The 24,288-nt window shown below is 42.8% G+C and overlaps 2 protein-coding genes across 7 annotated transcripts in view; one reads left to right on the plus strand and one right to left on the minus strand.

Moving 5' to 3' along the window:
- Positions 1-8,030, plus strand: part of ZWILCH (zwilch kinetochore protein) — a 42,464-nt gene extending 34,434 nt beyond the window's left edge. For all 6 annotated transcript variants that reach the window (XM_059890506.1, XM_059890507.1, NM_001102179.1 and 3 more), the window contains 3 exon segments: positions 1,784-1,896; positions 6,152-6,266; positions 7,480-8,030. In XM_059890506.1, coding sequence (XP_059746489.1) covers positions 1,784-1,896; positions 6,152-6,240 — 202 coding nt within the window. In that variant the 3' untranslated portion in view covers positions 6,241-6,266; positions 7,480-8,030.
- On the minus strand, positions 7,416-23,596 carry LCTL (lactase like). Its single transcript, NM_001192493.3, has 13 exons — positions 23,479-23,596; positions 22,691-22,854; positions 22,022-22,109; positions 21,415-21,524; positions 19,681-19,809; positions 19,483-19,578; positions 18,066-18,120; positions 17,819-17,980; positions 11,959-12,233; positions 11,028-11,154; positions 10,653-10,852; positions 9,858-9,921; positions 7,416-7,773 (listed from the first exon to the last, which is right to left on the minus strand). The coding sequence occupies exons 1-13, from the start codon at positions 23,594-23,596 to the stop codon at positions 7,658-7,660; spliced, it is 1,704 nt and encodes a 567-aa protein (NP_001179422.1). The 3' UTR covers positions 7,416-7,657.
- Positions 23,597-24,288: the final 692 nt, after the last annotated feature.

Raw genomic sequence — 24,288 nt, forward strand, 5'->3', positions numbered from 1 at the left:
GTGATGGTGTTCACACCCCAATCTTCAGTTCCTCTGGGCTAATGATAATTCATAACCTTTGTCTCCAGCTTCTCCTGAGTTTTACCCCCATGTTTCTAGGTATCTATTAGACATGAATCCTCAACTTCAATGTCCTGTAGGTGATTCAGACTCTAAATCCCAACTCTTCACTCCCCTTCCCAACACTTTTCCTCCTCCTGTATTTCCTCTCAAGTAGCCATCATTAATCTTCATCCAATGCCCACAACATAAACCTCGGACGTATCTTCCACTCATTGCTGTCACTTTCTCCCTCCTTGAAATGATTCCCAAGTCCTGACCTCCTTGGAAGCTCTTAAATCTGTTCCTTTCTCTGCACCTTTGCATGTGTTGAATATTTCACATCTGCTCATTTCATCCCTGGACTAAGTACAGTAAAATCCTTTTTCCTAGCTGCTCTGTTTGCCTCCATTAACTTCCTTCTCTTCCTTCCTTTGCCACCACCAAAGTGATCTTCCTGAAGTTCAGATCCCACCATGACTTCCCTCTGGTTAAGTGGCTTCCTTGCCTTTAGGATAGTGTTTCATCTTGGTGTGGTCTGAGCCCGTCCTCTGCCTTTCTGGCCCAGGTGCCTCCACACCTTGTGTGTGTCGTGTCTCTTCGAGTCAGAGGCCCTGTGTCCTTGCGTTTCCTCAGGCACCACACGTGCTTACCTGGCAGTGCCTCCACCTGTGTCTGTTCTTCATCCTGGATCTTTTCTGTTTAATTAACTGCTTCTTCTAATTCCGTTACAAGCTCAGCTCAAAGGTCACCATCTCTGAGGATTCTTTTTCAACTCTGCAGTCCCAGTCTAAGTCAAATTACCTCACGATTATGGCCCCCTCTTGTATCTGATATTTCTGTATTACAACATTTTTCAGAATTATTATTATTTATTTTTATTGAATATAGTTGATAAACTGTATTGTATTAGTTGCAGGTATATTAGCAGAGTAATTCAGTTATACATATGTATTTTTTTCAGATTCTTTTTTAATTATAGGTTATTATATGATATTGAATATAGTTCCCTGTGCTATATAGTAAATCCTTGCTATTTATTTCTTTTAGATATAGTGGCCTACATTTCTTTTATATATAGTATCTGTTAATTCTGTACTCCCAATTTATCCCTCCCACACGCCTTCCTCCTTTGGTAACCATAAGTTTGTTTTCTATGTCTGTGTGTTTATTTCTGTTTGGTAAATCAGTTCATTTGTATTGTTACTTAGATTCCACAGTTAAGTGATATCATGTATTTGTCTTTGTCTGACTTGCTTCACTCAGTATGATAATCTCTAGGTCCATCCATAACGCTGCAGATGGCGTTTGATTCTCCTCTATGGCTGAGGAGCAGTCTGTGTGTGTGCGCGTGTGCACCACATCTTCTTTATCCATTATCTGCTGATGGACATTTAGGTTGCTTGGCTATCGTAAATAGTGCTGCTCCGAACATTGGGGTGTACATATCCTTTCAAGTTAGAGTTTTTGTCTTCTCTGGGTATATGCCCAGGAGTGGAATTGCTGGATCATCTGGTAACTGTTTTTAGTATTTTTTAAGGAACCTCCGTACTGTTTTTAATAATGGCTGCACCATATTGTTATCGTTTATATTCTTGTTTCTCTCCCTCTTTTGACTGTGCTTCTAAGGGTGGAAATTGTGACCTCTCCACCTCTTCTTCCTCAGTGTTTATCGCAGAAGGACTTCGACTGTACCGAGAAGGAACTGGATTGTTTTTTCTTTGATATTTTTTTCTTTCCTTAGTGAGAAGCCACAGAAATGGAGAGTGGAAATAAATAGTGGTCAAAAGAAGGTGAAAACAGTGTGGCAGCTGAGTGACAGCCCACCTATAGACCATCTGAATTTTCATAGACCTGGTAAAGTGGTTTGCGGTCTATTCATGTAAATTATTCCAATAGGAAATAAACTAAATTTACTAATAGAGATTATTATTAGAGCCCTTGTGCCTAGTTTTAACGGAGAAGGCAATGGCACCCCACTCCAGTACTCTTGCCTGGAAAATCCCATGGACGGAGGAGCCTGGTGGGCTGCAGTCCATGGGGTTGCAAAGAGTCGGACACGACTGAGCGACTTCACTTTCACTTTTCACTTTCATGCACTGGAGAAGGAAATGGCAACCCACTCCGGTGTTCTTGCCTGGAGAATCCCAGGGACAAGGGAGCCTGGTGGGCTGCCGTCTTTGGGGTCGCACAGAGTCAGACACAACTGAAGCGACTTAGCAGCAGCAGCAGCCTAGTTTTAAATAATTTTCTTGAACTCTAGATATAAACCTATTTATTCTGGAAAAAAAAAATTATGAAAGAGTGCTTTTTCTCATTTTCCTGCCTGGAGGAAATTTTATTAAAAGAGGCCAAGCAATAGGGACATAGATGTGAAAATAGGTTATGAAATGGAAATGCCTTGAGGAAAAAAAAATGAAAATGCTAGCTCATACTTCACACTTGTGTGTACTATTTAAAACAGTGATGACATTTCTGCCCTAATACCATCTCTGTTTCTGAAATAAGGGTTGAGATTTCTAGTATTGTATCCAAGATGGTGTGTGTCCATGAAAGATGTCTTTTTGTGCCTGGTATGATTAGCTGCCCCGCTGAGTCTCCCTCCTTCAATAAGTACCTGTAAAACTGTTGTCTCTGTGCACATGGATTTTGTGAGGCTGTCATGTCTTATTTTTATAAGTCTTAAATGGCTGATTTAAATATTGCAGATATATCCAAAATAAAATCTGATCGTTTTATGACAGAATTCAAGAAGAATTTGAAAGGCTGGGAACACAAATAGTTGTATTGTAGTGATTGATATGTTGCAAAATTATTTCCAGAAATTGTTTACTCTCCCCCCTACACACCCAATATGTTTTGATTCAGATGTAATGGAAACTTCTCTAAAGTAGAATAGAAACATTGTGATTCACATGGCTGAACTGTAAAAGTCCTAAAGAAACTGAAATTTCCTAAGAACCATCAGTTAAAATTGTGCTATCTTTTCTAAGTGTGATATAAAAGCTGGAGCCTATAAAAGATTAAAAATGAACTATATAAAAGTAAATTTCTGCCTGGCAAAAAATGCCAGAGGTTAAACAACAGACAAATGATAAACTAGGAAAACAAATTTGCAGCTCATGTTCAGAAAAGGGGTGACATTCCCCAGTATATAAAGAACTTTCAAATCACTAAAAAGAAAAATGAGCAAGTAATATGAACTGTGGCAACCCACTCCAGTGTTCTTGCTTGGAAAATCCCGTGGACGGAGGAGCCTGGCAGGCTAACAGTCCATGGGGTCTCAAGAGTCAGACTTGACTTAGCGACTAAAACCACCACCACTGCCAAAAAGGAAATTCAAGTGTAATCTTAAAAATAAAAGATGCTCAACCTCACATGTAATAAGAGAAATGCAAATTTATGTTATGTAGATACTTTCACATGTCAGATTAGCAAAGATCAACCGGTTTGTTGTCACCGTGCTGGCCAGAATTTGGGGAAATCTTACACACTGCTGGATGGAGTGTCAAGTTGTATGGTTTCTGTGGAGGGTGGTATCCACCAAAATAAAATTTGACCAGATTACTAATTGTGGTATTATTTACAGTAGCAAAAATATAAAACCGGAGCATAGAAGAACCTCTGAAAAGAGACGATTAAACTTAACCCTGAGGTGTGGAATGATGAGGCAGGGGTGGGTCTCAGCTTTGATCATTAGAATCTGCTGCTGCTGCTGCTGCTGCTAAGTTGCTTCAGTCGTATCTGACTCTGTGCTACCGCATAGACGGCAGCCCACCAGGCTCCCCCATCCCTGGGATGCTATAAGCAAGAATACTGGAGGGGGGGCCTTTAAAGCCCTAAAACCCAAGTGAATCAATCGTTGGACATCAGAATTTTTAAAGTTCTCCAGGTGATTTCATTGTGCCACAAAGGTTGCTGCTGCTGCTGTGTCGCTTCAGTCGTGTCCGACTCTGTGCGACCCCATAGACGGCAGCCAACCAGGCTTCCCGTCCCTGGGATTCTCCAGGCAAGAACACTGGAGTGGGTTGCCATTTCCTTCTCCAATGCATGAAAATGAAAAGTGAAAGTGAAGTCGCTCAGTCGTGTCCGACTTTAGCGACCCCATGAACTGCAGCCTACCAGGCTCCTCCGTCCATGGGATTTTCTAGGCAAAAGTACTGGAGTGGGGTGCCATTCTACAAAGGTTAAAGATCATCAATTTAAACATTTTATCTACATTTGTTGTTTCAGTTTTTTTTTTTACTTAAAGGTGATTTATGATTTTATTTATAATTTTATTTATGATTTTATTTTATGATTTTAAAAGTTTAAAATACATGAATAAATGTGATATATTTTTCAAAAATGCCATTTTAAAATTTATTACCTGAAGATTAAACCTTTGTTAGGAGATTAATATAAGATTAAACACCTTTTAAATAAGATTAAACACTTTTTCCAATGATGCTGAGTAAGTGAAGTATACAGAACCTATCTTCTAGAGTCTTTGATGCTTCAAAAAAGAATGCAAGATATTTTGAATGGTAGAGTTAAATCTATTTGCTAATGTATTGGTCCAGTGACTTCTTTTATGAAAATAAGGAATTTTTATGAAATCATATATTTGTGTGCTTGGAAACACACTCAAACTCCATTTGACTTGAACCTTATTACCTCTTCTACCCATCATGTATTATTGATATGTTTGTCTAGAAATTATTCAATGACCTTTGGCCCAAAGGAAGACCCACTGTTAAAGGAGGACCTCATTTGTAAAAGTCATAGATTATTCACACAAAGCTTCAGTTGTAAATATTAAAGCCCAGTAAATCATTTACTTTTGGCCAAAGATCATAGACATTTACAAAATTAGACTTTCTGTTTCATTGGACTGAGCACTTAGGTCAAATACTAGCTTTTCAAGATACCTAATGGTATGATGCTCTTGAATAAAACAATTTACATCAAAAGCAGAAGACTGAAGAGAGAGAAGTGTACTTTTAGCTGCCCTGGGAAGAGAGAATAATGACTTGGAGTTAATGGGGGAGAAAAAGTGTCCAGTAGAGTGCTACCCACCCAGGGGGTGCTCGGCAGATGGTTGCTGGTAATGGTGGGAATATGGAAACCAAAATGTTGACCCACAAGGAAGTGGACATGGTCTCGTCTAAATGTTAATTGTATCATTTATTTTTGAAATACAACAGTCTTCAGGAGAAAAAAAAATGGATGTATTTCTAGCTCTAAGACTATAAATCCTAAGTAGAAAATGTTTTCTGAAATATATATTACGATTAGAAAAAGACAGTTGTTTAACTGTAGTGAAAGAGGCACAAAAATTAAAGCAGTAGGTTCCCATATTTAAAATACATCTTTTTTTTTTTTTTTTACTACACCACACATTTTGTGGGATTTTAGTCCCTTTCCAAGGATCTTATCTGGGCAGCCTGCAGTGGAAGCATGGAGTCCTAACCACTGGACTGCCAGGAAAGTCCCCAAAATATATAATTAAAAAATTTTTTTATTGGAATATAATTGCTTTACAATGTGTTTATAAAATTGCTTTACCATTTTGTGTTTACAATGTTGTGTACAATATGATTTTTAAGAATCTAGTTTATCTTAGTTTTTTTTTTAATTAATTTTTATTTTTTATTTTTGGCTATGCTGGGTCTTCACTGCTTCTCAAGCTTTTTTCCTCTAATTGCAGTGAGAGGGGGCTTTTCTCTGGTTGTGGTGTGTGGGTTTCTCATTGTCATGGCTTCTCTTGTGGCTCCCGGGCTCTAGAGCACAGGCTCAGTACTTGTGTCTCGGAGACTAAGTTACTCCACAGCATGTGGCATCTTCCTGGACCAGGAATTAAACCCATGTCTCCTGCATTGGCAGGTGGATTCTTTACCACTAAGCCACCAGGGAAGCCCTCTTAGTTTGTTTAGTCATTGTTTTCAGTGCATCAAGAAGGTTAACTATTTAAAGAAATTGTCTTTGCTGATTTTTGTCTTAACTGGTTCTCTTCAGGTAGAAGACACATCATTCAGACCACCTCTTGATTATTGTAAAATTCAGCAGTAACTTAGTAGAAAAGCTGACTGGTAATTGATTTTGATCTCTCTCTCTCTCTCTCTGGTTATAGATTTTTCTGAATTAACATTAAGCGGTAGCTTGGAAGAAAGGATATCCTTTACTAACATGGTTACCTGCAGCCAGGTGCATTTCAAGTGAGGTGTGCTGCTGGGGCCCTCCGTAAGGTAGTGTGTTCATTCTTTATTCTCTGAAAATACTTCATAATGTCCTAAGAACCTTATGCTTTTTCTTTTTTTCTATGACATAAATGCTGATTTAATACATTTGAAATATGAATTATTAGTAATCACATAAAAGGCTTACCGGGTGTTAGCTGTGCAAGTCTAATTTCTTTCCTACCTTCTGTAGTTGAAAGAAGCTGTCATAGTCAACTGACAGTTTAATCCTAAAACCGGAGAAATGAAAAAACAATTTTATGAGTGATAATGTCTCTGCATCTGAAATCTGTATATATAGTAGAGAGTTTGGTTTCAAAACCATTGATGGAACAGAAAAACCCTAAACAGGCATGTTGATTTGACATTGAAAGCAAAGTTTTGTGAAAAACAGTTGTAACTCATCCCAAATGTAGGACTAAGCCCCAGATGTAAGTACCTTTTTAAAAGGTTTAACTTGAGATAGTATTAACCAAAAGAATGAATGGAATAACCCTTTCTATGATCTTACTGTTTTGTGTTTCACCAATACTAAATAGATAGTGAATGAGTTTTCCTTAACATTCTTTCTTAAGCTATGTTTTATACCCAATAAATGGATATTAATTTTAGCATAGTTAAGAATAAAATGGACTTTTAAAAAACTATCCAGTTACAGAGAAGGTACATGAATTAAGTATATAATATTTCTTTGAGGTATTCAGTGAGTAAAGGATACTCATTTAGCAGAAGAAAATTTCTCGTAGCAAAGTATACATCCTCATTTACTTGGTCCACATCTAGTGCTTTTGCATGACTGCCTGAAAGCGTTGTTATCTAAAGGATTGACTTTGTCGTATGTAGCGCAGTCCTAATGTGGTAATCATTTCTGCATTAAAATAATATTTCCAGACAGATTTTACTTTTCATTTTTATTTTTTATGTTTTTGAGTTTTTTTGGCCACAAGGCATGTGGGATCTTAGCTTCCCCCCAGAGATCAAACTTGCACCCCCTGCAGTGGAAAGTGGAAGTGTTAACCACTGGACCACCAGGGGAGTCCCCAGGACAGATTTTAAAATGAGATAAATCATAAAACCGTTTGTGCAGTATCCCTTTCTGCAAAATAAAAATCAGTGCATGATATACAGCAAAATACTAACATTGACTTTGAGAAGCGTGAGATTACAGGTGATTTTTATTTTGTTTACACTTTCTTTTAATTTTCTAATTCTTAAATCCTAGCTCAAACTGCATCCCCCCCCCCCAAAAAAAATGGACAGAGGTAATTGGAAGGTAATTATCACAAAACCTGAAAACAGATATATGCCTGAGCCTTTAAAGGAGAAAAAGGAGAAAGAAGCTGAGGAAGATCCTGATGGTTCTCTCTGAAAGATGCAGCTGCAGAACAGGTGACCGCGTCTCAGCTCAGACTCCGCAGGAGAAGCATCAGGAGAACTGCAGCGATCAGTATACAGAGGGTGCAGACTGTGGGTACCACGATCTCCGTCACGATCTGCATGTAACTTAGCAAAGGCTCTGCAGTGGTGGGGAGAGACCAAATGGCAGATGAGAAGGCGACTGCAGCTTCATCCTGAAAGTTTCAGCTGTCCAGAAAAAGTTGCAACATGGCACCATCACACTTGCTAATTCTCATTTGCTATAAAAAAGAGAACCTGGTATATTAAATGTTATAAAAAATTGTGTAAGGGCTTTGTGAGATACTTTAGAAAATATGGATAAAGAATGCTGACTTTTGGTTCTTCAGTACTATAATAAAGTCTATATGTATGTCAGTGCTTGTGCTTACTCAGAATATTAGCAGCCATATTCCTCAGCTTCTATAATTCTCACTGGGTGATTGAGATGGTATTGGGTATGTTCAGGGTGGTATGGCCGTGGACTCATTGGAGGGATTTAGGGGGAAAAAAAATTTCTTGAAAAATATTTGGAGCCTTTCAAAGGTGTGATGTGAGTTTGAGTGAACTCCGGGAGTTGGTGATGTACAGGGAGGCCTGCTGCTGCTGCTGCTAAGTCGCTTCAGTCGTGTCCAACTCTGTGCGACCCCATAGACGGCAGCCCACCAGGCTCCCCTGTCCCTGGGATTCTCCAGGCAAGAACACTGGAGTGGGTTGCCATTTCCTCCTCCAGTGCATGAAAGTGAAAAGTGAAAGTGAAGTCGCTCAGTCGTGTCCGACTCTTCGAAACCCCATGGACTGCAGCCCACCAGGACCCTCTGTCCATGGGATTTTCCAGGCAAGAGTACTGGAGTGGGGTGCCATTGCCTTCTCCTACAGGGAGGCCTGGCGTGCTGCAATTCATGGGGTTGCAGAGTCAGACGCGACTGAGCAACTGAACTGAAAGGTGTGATTGTATATTTTAAGAGGTGTAGGAATTTCTATATTGAAAATTTTTATGGTAATTCTTACCATAGCTAAGTAATTTTAAGAGTTAAATGATAAGCATTATTTCATGTGCATTAATATTGTGGTAGACATTTATGAAATGCCTGCTTTTAGGTTTTGTGCCGGGTACCCTTGGTTACTGAGATAAATAAGGCACAGACCCTATTCTCATTGAGCTTGTGGGCTCAGTAGTAAATTCTACATCATGTTTCTGTATTACTTTAATTTAATGGAATATACATCTTTAATATTGCTTGAATATTTAGATGAGGGGGGAGGGGACAGTGGTAGATTGGCCTGTAAAAATAGCTGAGTTGGTAGGATTTGAACTAGCATTTTCCACCTCTGATACCACATTAAAGATGAATTTGTTAAATGTGCATAACAGTAAAAAAAAAAAAAAATTGTTAAAACAGAAAGTGTATTTCTCTCGTTGCCCTTATGTATGGTGGTTTAGTTGCTAAGTCATCTCTGACTCTTGTGACCCCATGGACTGTAGCCCGCCAGGCTCCTCTGTCCATGGGATTCCCAGGCCATAGTACTGGAGTGGGTTGCCATTTCCTTCTCCAGGGGATCTTCCGGATCCAGGAATCAAACCTGGGTCTCCTCCATTGCAGGCAGACTGACTGAGCTACAAAGGAAGCCCCTTATATGTAAAGACAAACTACAGAGAAAAAGATGATATGCACTGGCATTTCTTGATGCATGTTTACTATCCTGCTTATGCTACATCTCTGACCCTTTTAGATCCCATTGCATTAGAAATGCCTTCTGTGAAAGCAAGGACCTTGTTTTGTTTATTGCTATGCCCCCAGGGCTTAAAACACCATTGAGCCAATAGTGACTTTAATAATTACTTGCTGAGTGAGTGAATATAATGTAATGTGTTTGTGGATTTTTCTTCATTCCATTTGGTAGAATGGTTGAATTTCTCCCTCCTTCCAACAGCCCACAATAACAATAGTAGATTTATAAATATACACTATCATTCAGAATCAAACTAGAGTAGATAAAATATTTCTTTTTCGTGGTAGATTTTTAGAAAACATTTTAAATGCTGATAGAAATTTGACATTGCTTCAAAGTAAAGGAAAAAAAGTCCATTTCTAATCATGTGGTTTCGGAAGATTGACTTAAGGTGCGTCCACATTTTGAGATTTTGGTAATACTACTACATATGTTAATTACATGGTTTAATTATCAAAGAATTAAACTCACCTGCAGCAAGCATCCGGTTGTTGATAGAGCAAATTTCCAAGGCTTTGAAGTACCAAGTTTCCACCTAATAAAAACCCACTTGGTAAGTAAGTTGTCTTAGACTATGTTTGTACTCTTTGAAATCATTTTTGGAATAGTGTGGGGTAAAGATTTTTCCAAGAATCTGCTTATAGTTTAAATCAGTTAATATTTATTGAACGCCTGTGCATCATTGTGAGGGAGCTAAAGAGCAGTTTTGATTCTTATAATCTAGCTATCTTTTTCGAATAATGCATGACTATCTTTTCTACTAATGCAAGAATAGTGAATACCTGATAACCATCAGTCACTGCTTCTATTTATAGTCCAACCAGGCTCACCCTAAAAGAGTGTTGATGAACAAGTGAGATTTTTTCAAAAGAATTGAGACACTCTGAATTACAACTTACATTCCCTGCCATTGGGTGCAACAGCATAGAGAATAGAGAGCTAATAGAAAAACGTGTAGCTTATAGAAAATGGGAGGTTTTACAGAATATTTTTTACTATTTTAATCTCATTTTGGAAATAGTGCACTTGTATTGCTGTGCCATTTGGTGGGAAAAGAAATGAAAAATTTTAATAACCCTAGTCTGCTCTTAATGCTCTGTGTGCTAGAATTGCATTGTTCTTACCCCAATTCCAAGCAAATAAGCAAGGAGGGGAAAAAACACTGGGCTCTGTTCCCAGATACCCCTGTGAGGTGCTTGCTAAACTCTGTACTCCAGTTACCTAGTTCTAAAATCCAGAAAGAATAACATTGAGAATTATTCCTACCTCTCTCTGATTGGGAAACCCATTGGCAATGATGATCCTCTTGTAATATTCAACTGAAGCCTTTGGATAGCGCGGCCTATTTTTCTTGTTGAAATCAATATAGTAGAATCCATATCTATCTGAGTATCCTCTCTCCCATTCAAACTTATCCAACAGAGACCAGGAAGTATACCCTTTTACATTAGCACCATCTTTGATAGCTGCAAAGACATTTTATTCCATTTTGAATATGTTTTATTTTCTTTGAAAAACAGTATTGTGAAGATAAGCTTAAATATTTTCATTTATGAGATTTAGAAACAGTTTTAATCAATCGTGTTATCAAATTTTGCCCAAGTTGAATAAAAAGATATGTGAAGACAGTTTGTATCTTACCTTTTAGCATTTCATTTGTGTATCCTTTAAGATATTGAATTCTCCACTCATCACACAGTTGGGTACAGTGTAATCTTTGAGACGCTCCATTTTCTGTCACATATATGAGTGGATTGCCGTATTGAGTCTGAAAGGAATCATGGCAACACATATTGAAGCCTGCCATATTCTAATTGGGCATTCTAATTGGCATTTAGTAGATGCCAGTTAGCATGTTTATTTAGAGATGAATGTAGGCAGAAGGCAAGTTCATATAGAAAAAAATTTTATATGTATGTATGTATATTTATTTTTGGCTGTACCATGAAGCAAATGGGATCTTAGTTCCCTGACCAGGAATTGCACCTGTGCCCCCTGCATCCCTGGACTGGAAGCATGGAGTCTTAACCACTGAACTACCAGGGAAGTCTCAGAAGAATTCATTTCTTGACAAGCCATCATTTTAGAGAAAATATGCTTCAGGTCTTGTTTTTGTCTATGTATTCCATTATAGGTGAGAAGAGCAGAAAAGTATGAGATTTTTGAAGTTTATTTATAAATGTATATAGTATCTGTATCACATGTAATCATATATTGTTATATATGATATATATGCATATTATATGAATTTATATAAGATATAACAACCATGTATATGATCTCTATATATGATTATTAGTAAACATTCATCTTTTTTTTGGCCATGCTGTGTACCATGTGGGATCTTAATTCCCTGACCAAGGATTGAACCTGTGCCCCCTGCAATGGAAGTTGAGAGTCTTAACCATTGGATCACCAAGAAAGTCCACATTAGTCTTTCTTTAAGGCCTGTATCTAGTAGCTTCTGAAGTGTAACTGGGTTTTTTAATTAACTTTAAAATGTAGGCACCTGAGCTTATGCTGTAAAAACATGAATTCAGGTAAAAAATGTCCTTCAGCTTAATGTAGTCACCTGAGCAAAGTTGAGAAGCCTCCGAAATCCCCATGGCACAGAATATAGCCATTTAGATCCCAGATCAAGCCAGTTTGGGTCAACCAGTTCTACTAAGTCACGATCATTCTGGTAGCTGGGCCCCTGGCCAGAAGGATAGCTCCTTTCCGTGATGAACCGAGTTGTAAAATGGCCTAAGCCCAAGAAGTCAGATGTGCCTTTAATGTAGCTCTTCTCCTGGAGTGAGAACACTGGCAGCCTTGACATTTCCAGACCTTGCTCTGCACTCTTTCTTCCTAATGAGACAAAAAAGTAGAACTTAACCAAGTTTTATTTTCTCACATTCTGTTGTCATACCATGATGATACTGGTGTGTTGACATGAAAGCCAATATCCAGATCCTAGGCTTTGGAATGCATCAGCATGGAAATTATAATCTTAGCCTTTCTAACTGCAATTTCTTCATTGGAATGCTAGCCAAAAATTTTTCAGTTCAGCTTGCTTAAAAGTAATATTTTCACAGATTACTCAGTAAGTGGTATATGGAAAGTTGTGCAGCTATCTGGAAAAAAAGTAGAACTAGGTTATTCCTTACATCAAAAATTGGTAATTTTGTTTGCCTCTTGGAAGGAAACTGGAGGCCAGTGGTACTGGGCCAGTGAGGGAGAGACAGTCATGTTCAGACCTGTGGTGGTGTCAGCTGGTACCACCTCTGTGTTGGGCAGTGTCCTCACTTTCAAAATTGTAAAAGCGTATGTCCTTTCACTGACCGATTCTAAATCTACTTATCCTACACTACTCACGTAAAAGGATGCATGTACAGGGATCTTCATTAGCAAAAGATTGGAAGCAACCTGAAGGTCTGTCAGGAGAGACTAATTAGTAAGTAAGTGATGGGATGTGTTACATCAGTGCCACTCTGCAGCCATTAGAATGAATGAGGCGGTGTTTCATGTGCCAGCATAGAAGAGTGCCAAGATGGGTGCGCGGGTGGGACAAAGACGCAGAGCACTGTGAATGTGTGAGCATGTACACACACCTAGCAGCAGTGTTTTTTGCTTATGCGTGCACAATCCATCTCTGAAAGTGTACTTCCTTCTGGGGAGGATAGGAACAGTGAGGTAGGGGAGGGGAGGAAGCTTAACCTTTTTCACTTTTTTATACTTAAAAAATTTTTTTTTTTAATTTTCTATACTAACATTAATGTTCGCGCCATCCTAAGGGTAGGTTCACCATTATTTTCAAAAAATGTTTTAGAGACAAGTTCCATTGTTTGAGGCTTAAAGAAAGACATAAATTAAGGTCAGAAATTTGCTGCCTCCAAAACATAAAATGAGTGCTCAGGTTAAGACTTTATTCATAGAAAGCTCAGTAAACAGCTGTCATCCTCCCGGTCATGACCCTCACCATCATCTATGTTTTTACATCATTCTGTTTCATTATGTGTTTTTTGGGAACTACAACTAGACGTTTAAAAGATACACTTTGAAACATGTCCTTGTATAAACTACTCAAAAAAAGTTTAAGTCAATGTATAAAGGAAAGTAACATTTTTATATGAGTTGGTAACTAAAAATGCAGTGATAAAAATGTTTCCAAAGAGGTTACTGGTTTAGATTAAATGAGTGAAAAGATTGTATTATTAAATCCATTTAAATATTAAACATTATTATTTTCAGTTATATTTAGGAACTTAAGAGAAAAACCTTAGGAATCGTCACTGTGGTGTCTACTACAATAACCGCTCACCATATGTGGCTATTGGAATATGGCTAATGTGACTGCGTCTTCAACTCAGTCACACTGAAGGATTGAATTTTTAATTTTGTTTGATTGGAATTTAAATAGACACAACTGGCTACAGGCTCACTTTGAGCAGCACAGGTATAGGACGTGTAGTACATTTCCATGATCACCAAAGGTTCTGTTGCACAGCACTGGTCTAGAATTACCGTTCTTCATGTATTTATTGTGAATGAATGCTCCAGAGATGCCTGCAAGTAATTTGCGAATGAGATTTCAGGCAGAGTGCTTTCACTACTAAAGAAAATATTAACTGTTTTGTCAACTATAGTCAATAATGCTGGAGGAAAAAAAGAAAAAACTACTTAGAAGATCCTTCTTTCCACATTGTAAAAAGGAAAAATTGAGCCCTGTTCTTACTTGAATTATCAGAGTTGGAGTTGGTGGGGTCTAGGTTTATTGACCTTAAGCCCAAGAACTTCTCTAAGATACGTAATCAGTTTGGCTCTTTCGTACAGTCCTGTGGCGCCTGCAGTGGCTTCTGAGGGTCCTGAGAGCACAAACCCAGCGTGTGAATGATGGGGTGTGTGTGTAGGAATGTTCCATGTGGGCACTGTCCCATATGAGGGCTTTTTTCTTACACATCTTCAGGAATGATTTTCTCAAGATTTTGAGTGTATATGCACAGATGTGTCACAGAACTGGTTGTTGTCAAAAGATTTTCAGAGATTATTTTCTCTAATCCCTTCACTTTTTTTAACTGTAAAGTTTTTTTTTTTTTTTTAATGTGTAAAATAGGCAAAATTATTTAAGTCAATACATTTGAAAGGAATTCCGCATGTTCTGGTTCTTTCCACTGGCAATCACCTTAGTTCCTCCAGTCATAATTTCCAAGAGAATACAGCCCTTTCAAAAAGATTTGCTCAATCCACCGCCGTCATGTCAGTCAGCACACAGGGCCTCTTTGATCTCCATTGGAATAGGTACACACTTCAAAATTCCCCACCTATAATCTTTGAGATCCAGTTTCCTCAAACAATTTATTTTAGGACCCTTGAAGTTAAAGATAGCAAGTACATTACTATATATTCCTTAATCTTTTCTAATATTGAAAAGTCTTGTTATATCCAATTTTTTACTCATTAGCCTAGCAAAAAATGTTACCAGTCTCACTCACCACTTCAATAGAATAACAACAATGGAAGCAAAACCTGCATTCTCAATGTGGTCACATTAACAATTTATAGACACTAATCCCTTCATTTTTAGATGATAAAGACTGAGACAGGAAGAGGTGAAGCACCTTGCCCAGAATCACTCACTGGTTAGTGACCGAGTTGGAATTAGAACTTGCTGCCAACTCTTCTAGAGAAGTCTGATAAATGGTCTGATAAATTTCCCCTTTAGAAGGGGAAATTTTTGATACGTTGATATAAACATTCTTAGTCAAACATTAAAATAATGTTGATGCATGAGATTTTAATCTATTTCACTGTCATCCTTGCCTTTTCCTAGGGAGGCTGAAACCAAATCACAGTTACATGTTTTAGATTGGCTGGACACTGCTGGTTACCTACCCAGTCCCATGCTGGTCTGCTTCCGTGTTCTCCTTCTCACCCTCTTTCCAAGGGCTATATCCTTTCTGTAAGTCATAGTCCCCTCCTCCCACCCCCAGCCTCTGAGGCTCTGGTCCTGGTGGTCTAGGGCACCTTGGGGCTAGTGACAGTTCTGTTCCCTGAGGCACAAAGGGGACAAAGAACTGTACAAAACAGATCTTCACGACCCACATACTCAGGATGGTGTGATCACTGACCTAGAGCCGGACATCCTGGAATGTGAAGTCAAGTGGGCCTTAGGAAGCATCACTATGAACAAAGCTAATGGAGGTGATGGAATTCCAGTTGAGCTATTTCAAATCCCCAAAGATGATGCTGTGAAAGTGCTGCACTCGATATGCCAGTAAATTTGGAAAACTCAGCAGTGGCCACAGGACTGGAAAATGTCAGTTTTCATTCCAGTCCCAAAGAAAGGCTATGCTAAAGAATGCTCAAACTACCGCACAATTGCACTCATCTCACACACTTGTAAAGTAATGTTCAAAATTCTCCAAGCCAGGCTTCAACAATACATGAACTGTGAACTTCCAGATGTTCAAGCTGGTTTTAGAAAAGGCAGAGGAAGCAGAGATCAAATTGCCAACATCTGCTGGATCATCAAAAAAGCAAGAGAGTTCCAGAAAAACATCTATTTCTACTTTATTGACCATGCCAAAGCCTTTGACTGTGTGGATCACAATAAACTGTGGAAAATTCTGAAAGAGATGGGAATACCAGACCACCTGACCTGCCTCTTGAGAAATCTGTATGCAGGTCAGGAAGCAACAGTTAGAACTGGACACACTGGTTCCAAATTGGGAAAGGAGTATGTCAAGGCTGTATATTGTCACCCTGCTTATTTAACGTATATGCAGAGTACATCATGAGAAATGCTGGGCTGGATGAGGCACAAGCTGGAATCAAGATTGCCAGGAGAAATATCAATAACCTCAGATATGCAGATGACACCATTCTTATGGCAGAAAGTGAAGAAGAACTAAAGAGCCTCTTGATGAAAGTGAAAGAGGAGAGTGAAAAAGTTGGGTTAAAGCTCAACATTCGGAAAACTAAGATCATGGCATCTGGTCCCATCACTTCATGGGAAATAGATGGGGAAACAGTGGAAATAGCGGCAGACTTTATTTTGGGGGGCTCCAAAATCACTGCAGATGGTGACTGCAGCCATGAAATTAAAAGATGCTTACTCCTTGGAAGGAAAGTTATGACCAACCTAGATAGCATATTAAAAAGCAGAGACATTACTTTGCCAACAAAGGTCCATCTAGTCAAGGCTATGGTTTTTCCAGTAGTCATATATGTATATGAGATTTGAACTATTAAGAAAGCTGAGCACCAAAGAATTGATGCTTTTGAACTGTGGTGTTGGAGAAGACTCTTGAGAGTCCCTTGGATTGCAAGGAGATCCAACCAGTCCATCCTAAAGGAAACCAGTCCTGAATATTCATTGGAAGGACTGATATTGAAGCTGAAACTCCAATAATTTGGCCACCTGATGCAAAGAACTGACTCATTTGAAAAGACCCTGATGCTGGGAAAGATTGAAGGCAGGAGGAGAAGGGGACAACAGAGGATGAGATGGTTGGATGGCATCACCGACTCAGTGGACATGAGTTTGAATGGACTCCGGGAGTGATGATGGACAGGGAGGCCTGGCGTGCCACAGTCCATGGGGTTGCAAAGAGTCAGACACGACTGAGCGACTGAACTGAACTGAACTGAGGCTCAAAGGGAAGTCAGCTGGAAGTAGAAGCTCTTTCTTAGGAAGATTTTCCTTGTTCTTAAAAACAGATGATAGTACTATTCCCTTTTTTTCTGCTTCAGAGTGTTGATGTACAAAGATGTGGTGCCTGGAGCTCCTGTAGCCACCTTGTGGCCTTGGAAAGTAGACGATGAATTAGCTAAAAGTGCCAGAGTGGAGAGATGAATCTGGGTTCCCAAAGACATCCCAGAATGCTGAGTTAACTACTTGTGGATCACCCTTTTCTGGATCTCAGGTAAGATGATAAATCCTCTACTTTTCAATCCATTTCATTTGCAGTTTTCTATGAAATGGCAGTTAAAAACACTGAAATTATAGCATTGTCTTTATTCTCTTCTCTGACGCTGTGGACACCAGAACTTGGAAAGTATTCCTCAAAGGATAAAAAGAACCAGCGATAGGACTGAGCCCACCCAATGCCATGTCTTTGACTCCTCACCCCTACTTGGCTGCATCTGGGTGGAGTGGAGTGGGGAGGAGGAGACAGGACAACGGAGCACAGAAGAGAGCTGCTTCGAGAACTGCAGCTACTTTCCCCCTGGATTCTGATAGTCTCGTTTTCCAGGTCAGAAACCTGTTTGGATGTCCCTCACCCTCCCAGGTCAAATAACCAGATCTCAGTTCTTTGGGGGCTGGGTTATCCCTTGAGTGCTTCACCCAAACCACCCCGCGTATCCTTCTCTCCCCCTGACTTTCCATCCTCTCGCTCGAGCTCTGTACTGTTGCTGTGCTACCTGGAGCCTGAAAAGGTGACATGGCTCACCGATATGGTCCTTCATGACTTGGGGGTAGTCTCCAGCGTAAATGGGGTTGGCAAACCAGCCCAGGCAGAACTGTAGGTATCTCTCGGCAGCCTCTATGTCCTTGGGGTTACTAAGGTCCACAGGCTCCCCCCAGTCGCAGTTTAATGAGATCCCCACCAGACCTTAAAAGAAAGAGAAGGGGGTGGCAGGCAGAATGACACCGCTCCCTGGTCACTCTGTCCTCGGGGCCCTCGGCGCGGGACTCACCTTGCTGCTGGCTGCGCCATGTGTCGTTGTAGGCATGCCAGGCCTGGGCGTGGGCCTGGAAGAGAGAGGAGTCCGTCGGGGTGCCCACCTGCTCCATTTCTCTCCTCCCTTACAACCCAAGGGGGGCTTTCTCTCCTTTCTAACTCTGGAGATCACTTTAAGTTTTATCCTTTTCATGAGTCCAGCAGTGATTAGCCCAATCCATAGTCTCCCTTCCTCTGACTTCCATTTTCTTTGTACTACGGAGGAAACTTGGTCTAAATCTGGCATGGACACGTAAGGCACCGCTTCGCGTTATTTATTGTTTCTAAGATTTTTGCTCACGTGTCTGTTTTGTCCCTGGTTGTCCTACGCTGTCACTAGGCATTGCTTTCAGCACACGTGCTCAGGGAATTAGGGAAACACCAAGCATCTGAAACAGTCTTGAGAAATAGAATGCAAAATGTGCCAACCAGCCTTCTCTCCACATTCTCCCCCAGGGACCCGCTGATGTCTTCAGAGCTCTGCCCTTTAAATATTCTCAGTTAAAGAAATCCTAAGCTAAGTAGGGAAAGAATGAGAAAGTTCTCTTGCTGACATGAATTTGAGGGTCCAGTGTGTCCCCAGGGGTCCTTTGCCTGCCCTCTTGATCAGATTGTCCACCTTCTGTTGAGAGACCACTGGGGGCCACCCCATCATGCCTGGCATCCATTCCCCAGTCATCATCATATATGTCCTGGAATGGGACCCACTTCTTTCCCCGCTTCTCAGGCCTTTCTGGTGGTTTATAATTCAGCCTGTCCTCTGTGTCCTCCTCAGTTTTTGCCCTAACTGAGCCTGGCTGCCCCTACAGACCACTGCAGCCACTGCAGCTCTTTCCAGCAGATGCCATTGTTTTCCCCTCACACCCCACATACCTTAGGAGAGTGTCTGCCTTGCTCTTTGTTGTTGCTTCCAAATGATTTCTCCTTCCTCCTCCAAAAACTCCAGATCCTTTGAAGTCCGTGCTATCAGACAAGCACTCCTAACCCCTTCCTACTGCTGTCCTTCACCAACCTCCTCTTATTTCTGCTCATGCACTGAAGATTTTCTCCCCTAGCTCACTGTCATCCCCCTTTCCTCCTGTCACCATGCCCCACAAGGCAGTTTAGACCTGTAGGTGACAAGTTTTCACACTCATGTGCTCCAGCCCCTTGGCCAGATTGCCAGCTCTAGGGAGCCATCCTGGCATCTGGTCGCAGTGTCCAGCAGAGCGCTGGATGGGACCCTCCCTCGTAGATGCTCACAGATGGAAGGGAAGGGAATGGTGCACAGGTGCGAAGGTGGAGGCGGCAGAGGACTGGGCTCAGACTCGGGCCCCCGGGGCAGGCTTAGCTGTCACTGGCGCTCACCACTCCACTTTGACCCTGGCCTTCACTCCCAGAAGGACCCACCTCACCTTAATGACGTGATGTGCCGCCTTGTACAGGCCCGTGCCCTGGAGCTTCAGGCCAGGTGCATGGTGGCCCGTCTCGTAGCCCTCTTCTGCCATTGTCTGCAGGGATGGCAAGTGAGAACCACAGGACCTGTGAGAAGTGACAGGGTGCGCTCTTGGCTGGAAAGTGGGTTTTCCCACCTGGAGCGGGGGTCTGCTTACCCGAGGATCACTGAAAGTAACCCAGTGTTTCACACGGTCCCCAAAAGCCTCAAAGCACAGGTTGGCATAATCACTGAAGTAGTTGGCCATGCTCACGTTCTGCCACCCGCCGTACTTGGCCTGGAGCAGCTGCAAACAGAGGGGCGGAGAGAGAAGCAGGTGCCCCAGGGGTTCGTCTCCAGAAAAGACTTTTGGGGTCAATGGGCCAAGTTTGTGGAAGAAACTTTGCTGATTGGAGCTACAGAGGATGTTTAGAGGAAAGGGGAGCAAAGATGCAGGGTCTCAGGCATTAAAACTTGAAGATTTAGGGGGGTGGAATGGGTCAGGTGGGAGGGCGGTCCAAGAGAGAGGGAACATATGTGTATATATATAGCTGATTCACTTCATTTACAGCAGAAACGTACACAGCACAGCTTTGTAAAGCACTTACACTCCAATAAAGAGAGGAAAAAAGATGGGGAGATAGTGGCAGTGTTTAACTGTAGAGAAATATGGAAACATATTATACCCTATACAAACAAGAGGGAGGAAGCAGAGAAAGTTTGAGATTCTCATGCTTAAAAAGAACTATATAGAATGAGTATTTAAGAAAAACTGCCAGAGGAAAGAGGTCTGATCATGAGAAAAGAATCTTGATTATAAGAAGAAATAAGACACAATGCTGGGAGTGGGAACTCTGGTTAGAATTTTGAGGGCCATGCAGGTCTCAGAAACCTCCCAGAAGCCTCTGTCATGAGAGCAGTTCTGCTTCCTTCAGGGAAGGGCTCTCTCCCACCCAAGGGCATCTGCTCATCATGCAAGATTTCCCCAAGATTCATTGCTCCATCAGGATTGCCTACTGAACTCGTCTTGGAGGGTTTGCGGGAATGCCAAAGGGGCAGTGACAGCAATTAACCAGGGAAGAAGTTGGAAGGTGGTTTCCAGTTCACCTCCCCAAAGCCTGCTCTACAATCCCAGCCTCAGCTCAGAGGCCTTCCTCCCACCTCACACCCAACCCACCAAAGTGTCGATGGAACTCCATCTTCTCCATCACACCTCCCTGAAGCCAATGTCTTGCCCTCTGACCTCCCACCACCGTGTGTCACAAGAAGGTACAGAAACGACTCCTCTGCCAGCTGGGCTCTGAGGAGCCTTGTTGAACAAACAAAAAAACTCTTGAATGGTGATGTCTAACAGTGAGGTTCTTACAGAGATCACTTGGGAGGGTGGGGGTGCTCATCTTTTGTAAAATTTTTTATTAATTTATATATTTTTTGGCATGTGGGATCTTAATTCCCTGACCAGTAATCATACCTGTGCCTCCTGCATTGGGAGCACTGAGTCTTAACCACTGGACCGCCAGGAAAGTCCCAAGGGTGCTCATGTACGAGCACAAACAGTGCTAATTCTAACAAACTAGGGAAAGAAAGGCTAAACAAACTTGTTGATTCCATGAACTCTTACTCAAAGAGACTTCTTTCTTTGTAAGTTTGAGTTGTTGCTTCTAGGTTAAATGTTTTGCGAAACATCAGAATCTGCCCTTACCACTTATTACAAACATCAGTTAAATCAGTGTGACCTCCCTGCCATGGGTGAGTTGAGAGATTTCTTCTTCACTTCCTGCCATCTTCCTATCCTGAGCCAGAGCCCAGACTCCAGGCTTTGCCCCCACCTTGGCCATCCCAAGTGCCCAGAGCATGCTCCCTCCTGCTGAGTGGAGCTTCCCCTTGGGCCTCTGAACCTGCACAGCCTCACCTGTGGGAGATCCCAGTGGTGCAAGGTCACGATGGGGGTTATGTTGCTCTTCACAAGGGCATCGATGAAGTCACTGTAGAATTGGATTCCCTTCCTGTTCACCCCGTCAGCTGAAGGGGAAATAAAAGGGGACGTGATGAGAAAGGATGCTGGCCTTCTGCAGTGCACTATGCCGGGACCCTGGAGCTTTCGGCAGGCCTGAGGCACACGCAGTCCACCAGCACTTGGGTCTCAGATGGTGGAATAGCTACTCCTGGGAGTCCAGCCAGGGGTCCCCAACCTCGAGGCTCTAATGCCTGACGATCTGAGATGGAGCTGATGTAATAGAAATGGAAAGCGCACAGTAAATGTAGTGTGCGTGCACCATCCCAGAACCATCCCCAAAACAAAACCATCTGTGGAAAATTCTTCTTCCACAAAACCAGTCCCTGCTGACAAAAAGGTTGAGGACTTCTGAGCCCAGCTACCTTCGGAACCCGTGAGAGACGCTGCTGGGGAAGCTGTGCCTGTGGGCTGTTCTCCCCACCCAGGACTTGTGGTGTCCCCACCAAGCCAATGTGACCAAAAGAGGCCACTCTGGGGCAGGGATAGGGTGGCCGTAGCTCACCTCGGACGCCCGTGGGCAGGAGCCGGGGCCAGGACAGGGAGAAGCGGTAGTGGCTGACACGCAGCTCCCTCAGCAGAGCGACGTCCTCCTGTGCACACGCGGGTGGGTGCGGGCTGGGTCAGCCGGGCCCTGCCAGGGCACCTCCTGGCCACGCTCCCATCTACGCAGCGGGGGTGATGCCACCTCCCCCTGCCTCCTCCTGGGCCTATGCCAGGAGTAGAGTAAAAGACAGGATATGGGGGTGCTCTGAGAATTCCACCGGGGTTCTGGACCCCCAGTCCAGAGAGGGAAGTGGGTGCTGGGCAGAGGGAGAGAGGATGAGCTGGTCCCACCGTCTCCATGGGGCCGACTCCTATACAGGGGCCACGATGGCCGGTAGACCCTGGGGTCAAGGCCTCGGCCCTTCAGCTGCCCATCCCTTGGACTAAGGCCCTGGCTCAGGTGGAGCCTGCTTTCTTTTCCTTCTACATCCACATACCTTCCCATATCCTGGCACCCGCTCCCCAAGCCCCAGTCACTACCAGCCCCTCCCTGCCCAGCTGCATCAGGGTTGAGGGCGTTCACAGAGCAGCTAGTTGACATTGTCACCTGGGCTCCCCCAGTATGTCACCTCCCAGCTCTCGCTAGGTGATGCTCAGTCACACATGCGCACGCACACCCATCACTCACTTGGACCTTGTAGTAGCTGTTGCAGGCCACATCTGCTGTCTCATCCCCGAGCACATTCCCCTTCCCGCTGTGCGTGAAGGTGTCCCAGATGCTGGGCCCTTTGCCATGCTGGTCCCAGGCGCCCTCAGTCTGGAAGGCGGAACTGCCCACACCCCAGGAGAAGCCTGCAGGGGGAGACCCCAAGCTGGGCCCTGAGCCCTCTCCCACTCCCCATCCGGGACTGGGATCCTGGGCTGTGCCTCCAGGACCACAGGACAAGCCCTCTCCTGGCAGCCTGCCCTATGTCCCTAGGGGCAGGGGTGGGAGCATGTGTGGCAGGGGGAGGGGAGAGACATTATGCGTTAAAAGCATTATCTGCACTATTTTAGCTCCGATTGGCATTTACTGTCTATATAGTAACTTAAAAAACATATGTTAGGCACTGTAAACACCATATATAAAACACATAACTGATGAGAAACTTCAGTATAGCACAAGGAGCTCTACTCAGTGCTCTGTGGTGACCTAAATGGGAAGGAAATCCAAAAAAGAAGGGATATATGTATACATATAACTAATTCATTTTGCTATACAGCAGAAACTAACATAAGACTGAAAAGCAACTACACTCCAATAAAAATTTTAAAAATCTGTTAGGAACTTTTATTTCAGAACAACTACATGGAGTTATTTTCACCATCCTACCTATAAGGAAGCTGAAACACTGAAACTCCTGGACAGGTCAGCCAGCGTGGGCAAGCTGACAGACAGATGGACAGACGGACAGAGCAACTGGAGGGTGGACATACCAAGTGGGAAGTTTCCATAGTAGAAGGAGGCCTCTTCTGGGGATTCCTTCCTGGTGGCCCCCAGCCTGGACACCAGCAGTAGGACCCAGCAAAGAGTAACAACCCGCACTGGCTTCATGGCACCTGGCCCTCCCCCATACCTGAAAAAGCACATCTGACAGCTGTCAGCCCGAGCAGCCAGGACTCAGGGTAGGGGATGCAGATCCTGGCTTAAGGGCAAAGACCAGAGAGGAGGAGGTGGGACAGGGAGGGGGCACTGTATCTAATGAAGCATTGGGTCTTTGGGGGGCAGGTTCTCTGTGGTTTTGCTGGGACACACCAGCACAGGCTGAGACTGGGCTCCAGATACAATCCTCAAGTTAGATACTCAGGAGGACAAAGACTGAGCTTGGGAAGCTCTGGGTCTGATGGGCAAGGCTTCAAACCACCCTGTGTCCGTGCCTGATGGGGGAGACCCAACCTATACCCTGTGATGGCTTCAACCCAATGGGAAAACCACTCTGGCTTAGGGATGCTCTAGTCTGATGGAGGAGGCAGAACAACCCACAGAACCCCTGCAGCACCCCATGTACACAAGGCAGCCTATGCAGAGAGACAGACCCCTCCCCGAGCTGGGGGTCATGAGAAGCGTCGCCATCCCAGGGTCTTCAATCCTAAGGGTCAAGGCAATTCCCTTCCCCTGGACTCCCCTCTCTGACCCAGCCTAGTCAGCTTACCTGGATTGTCCTCGGTCCCAGACACCCCCAGAGTAGCAGCTCGTGTCCAGGGCACTCTCCAACTGACCCCCCTAGTGCCTGTGTGCCGCCTTTC

The sequence above is a fragment of the Bos taurus genome, chromosome 10 (assembly GCF_002263795.3).
Source record: "Bos taurus isolate L1 Dominette 01449 registration number 42190680 breed Hereford chromosome 10, ARS-UCD2.0, whole genome shotgun sequence".
NCBI lineage: Eukaryota > Metazoa > Chordata > Mammalia > Artiodactyla > Bovidae > Bos > Bos taurus.

Coding starts and splice junctions, on each gene's coding strand:
- LCTL (NM_001192493.3), bottom strand. CDS start 23,596: ATGAAGCCAGTGCGGGTTGTTACTCTTTGCTGGGTCCTACTGCTGGTG. Junction 22,855..23,478: donor CTATGGAAACTTCCCACTTG/GTATGTCCACCC, acceptor CTCCCCCTGCAG/GCTTCTCCTGGGGTGTGGGC. Junction 11,155..11,958: donor GGCTTCTCAACTTTGCTCAG/GTGACTACATTA, acceptor GATTCCTTTCAG/ACTCAATACGGCAATCCACT.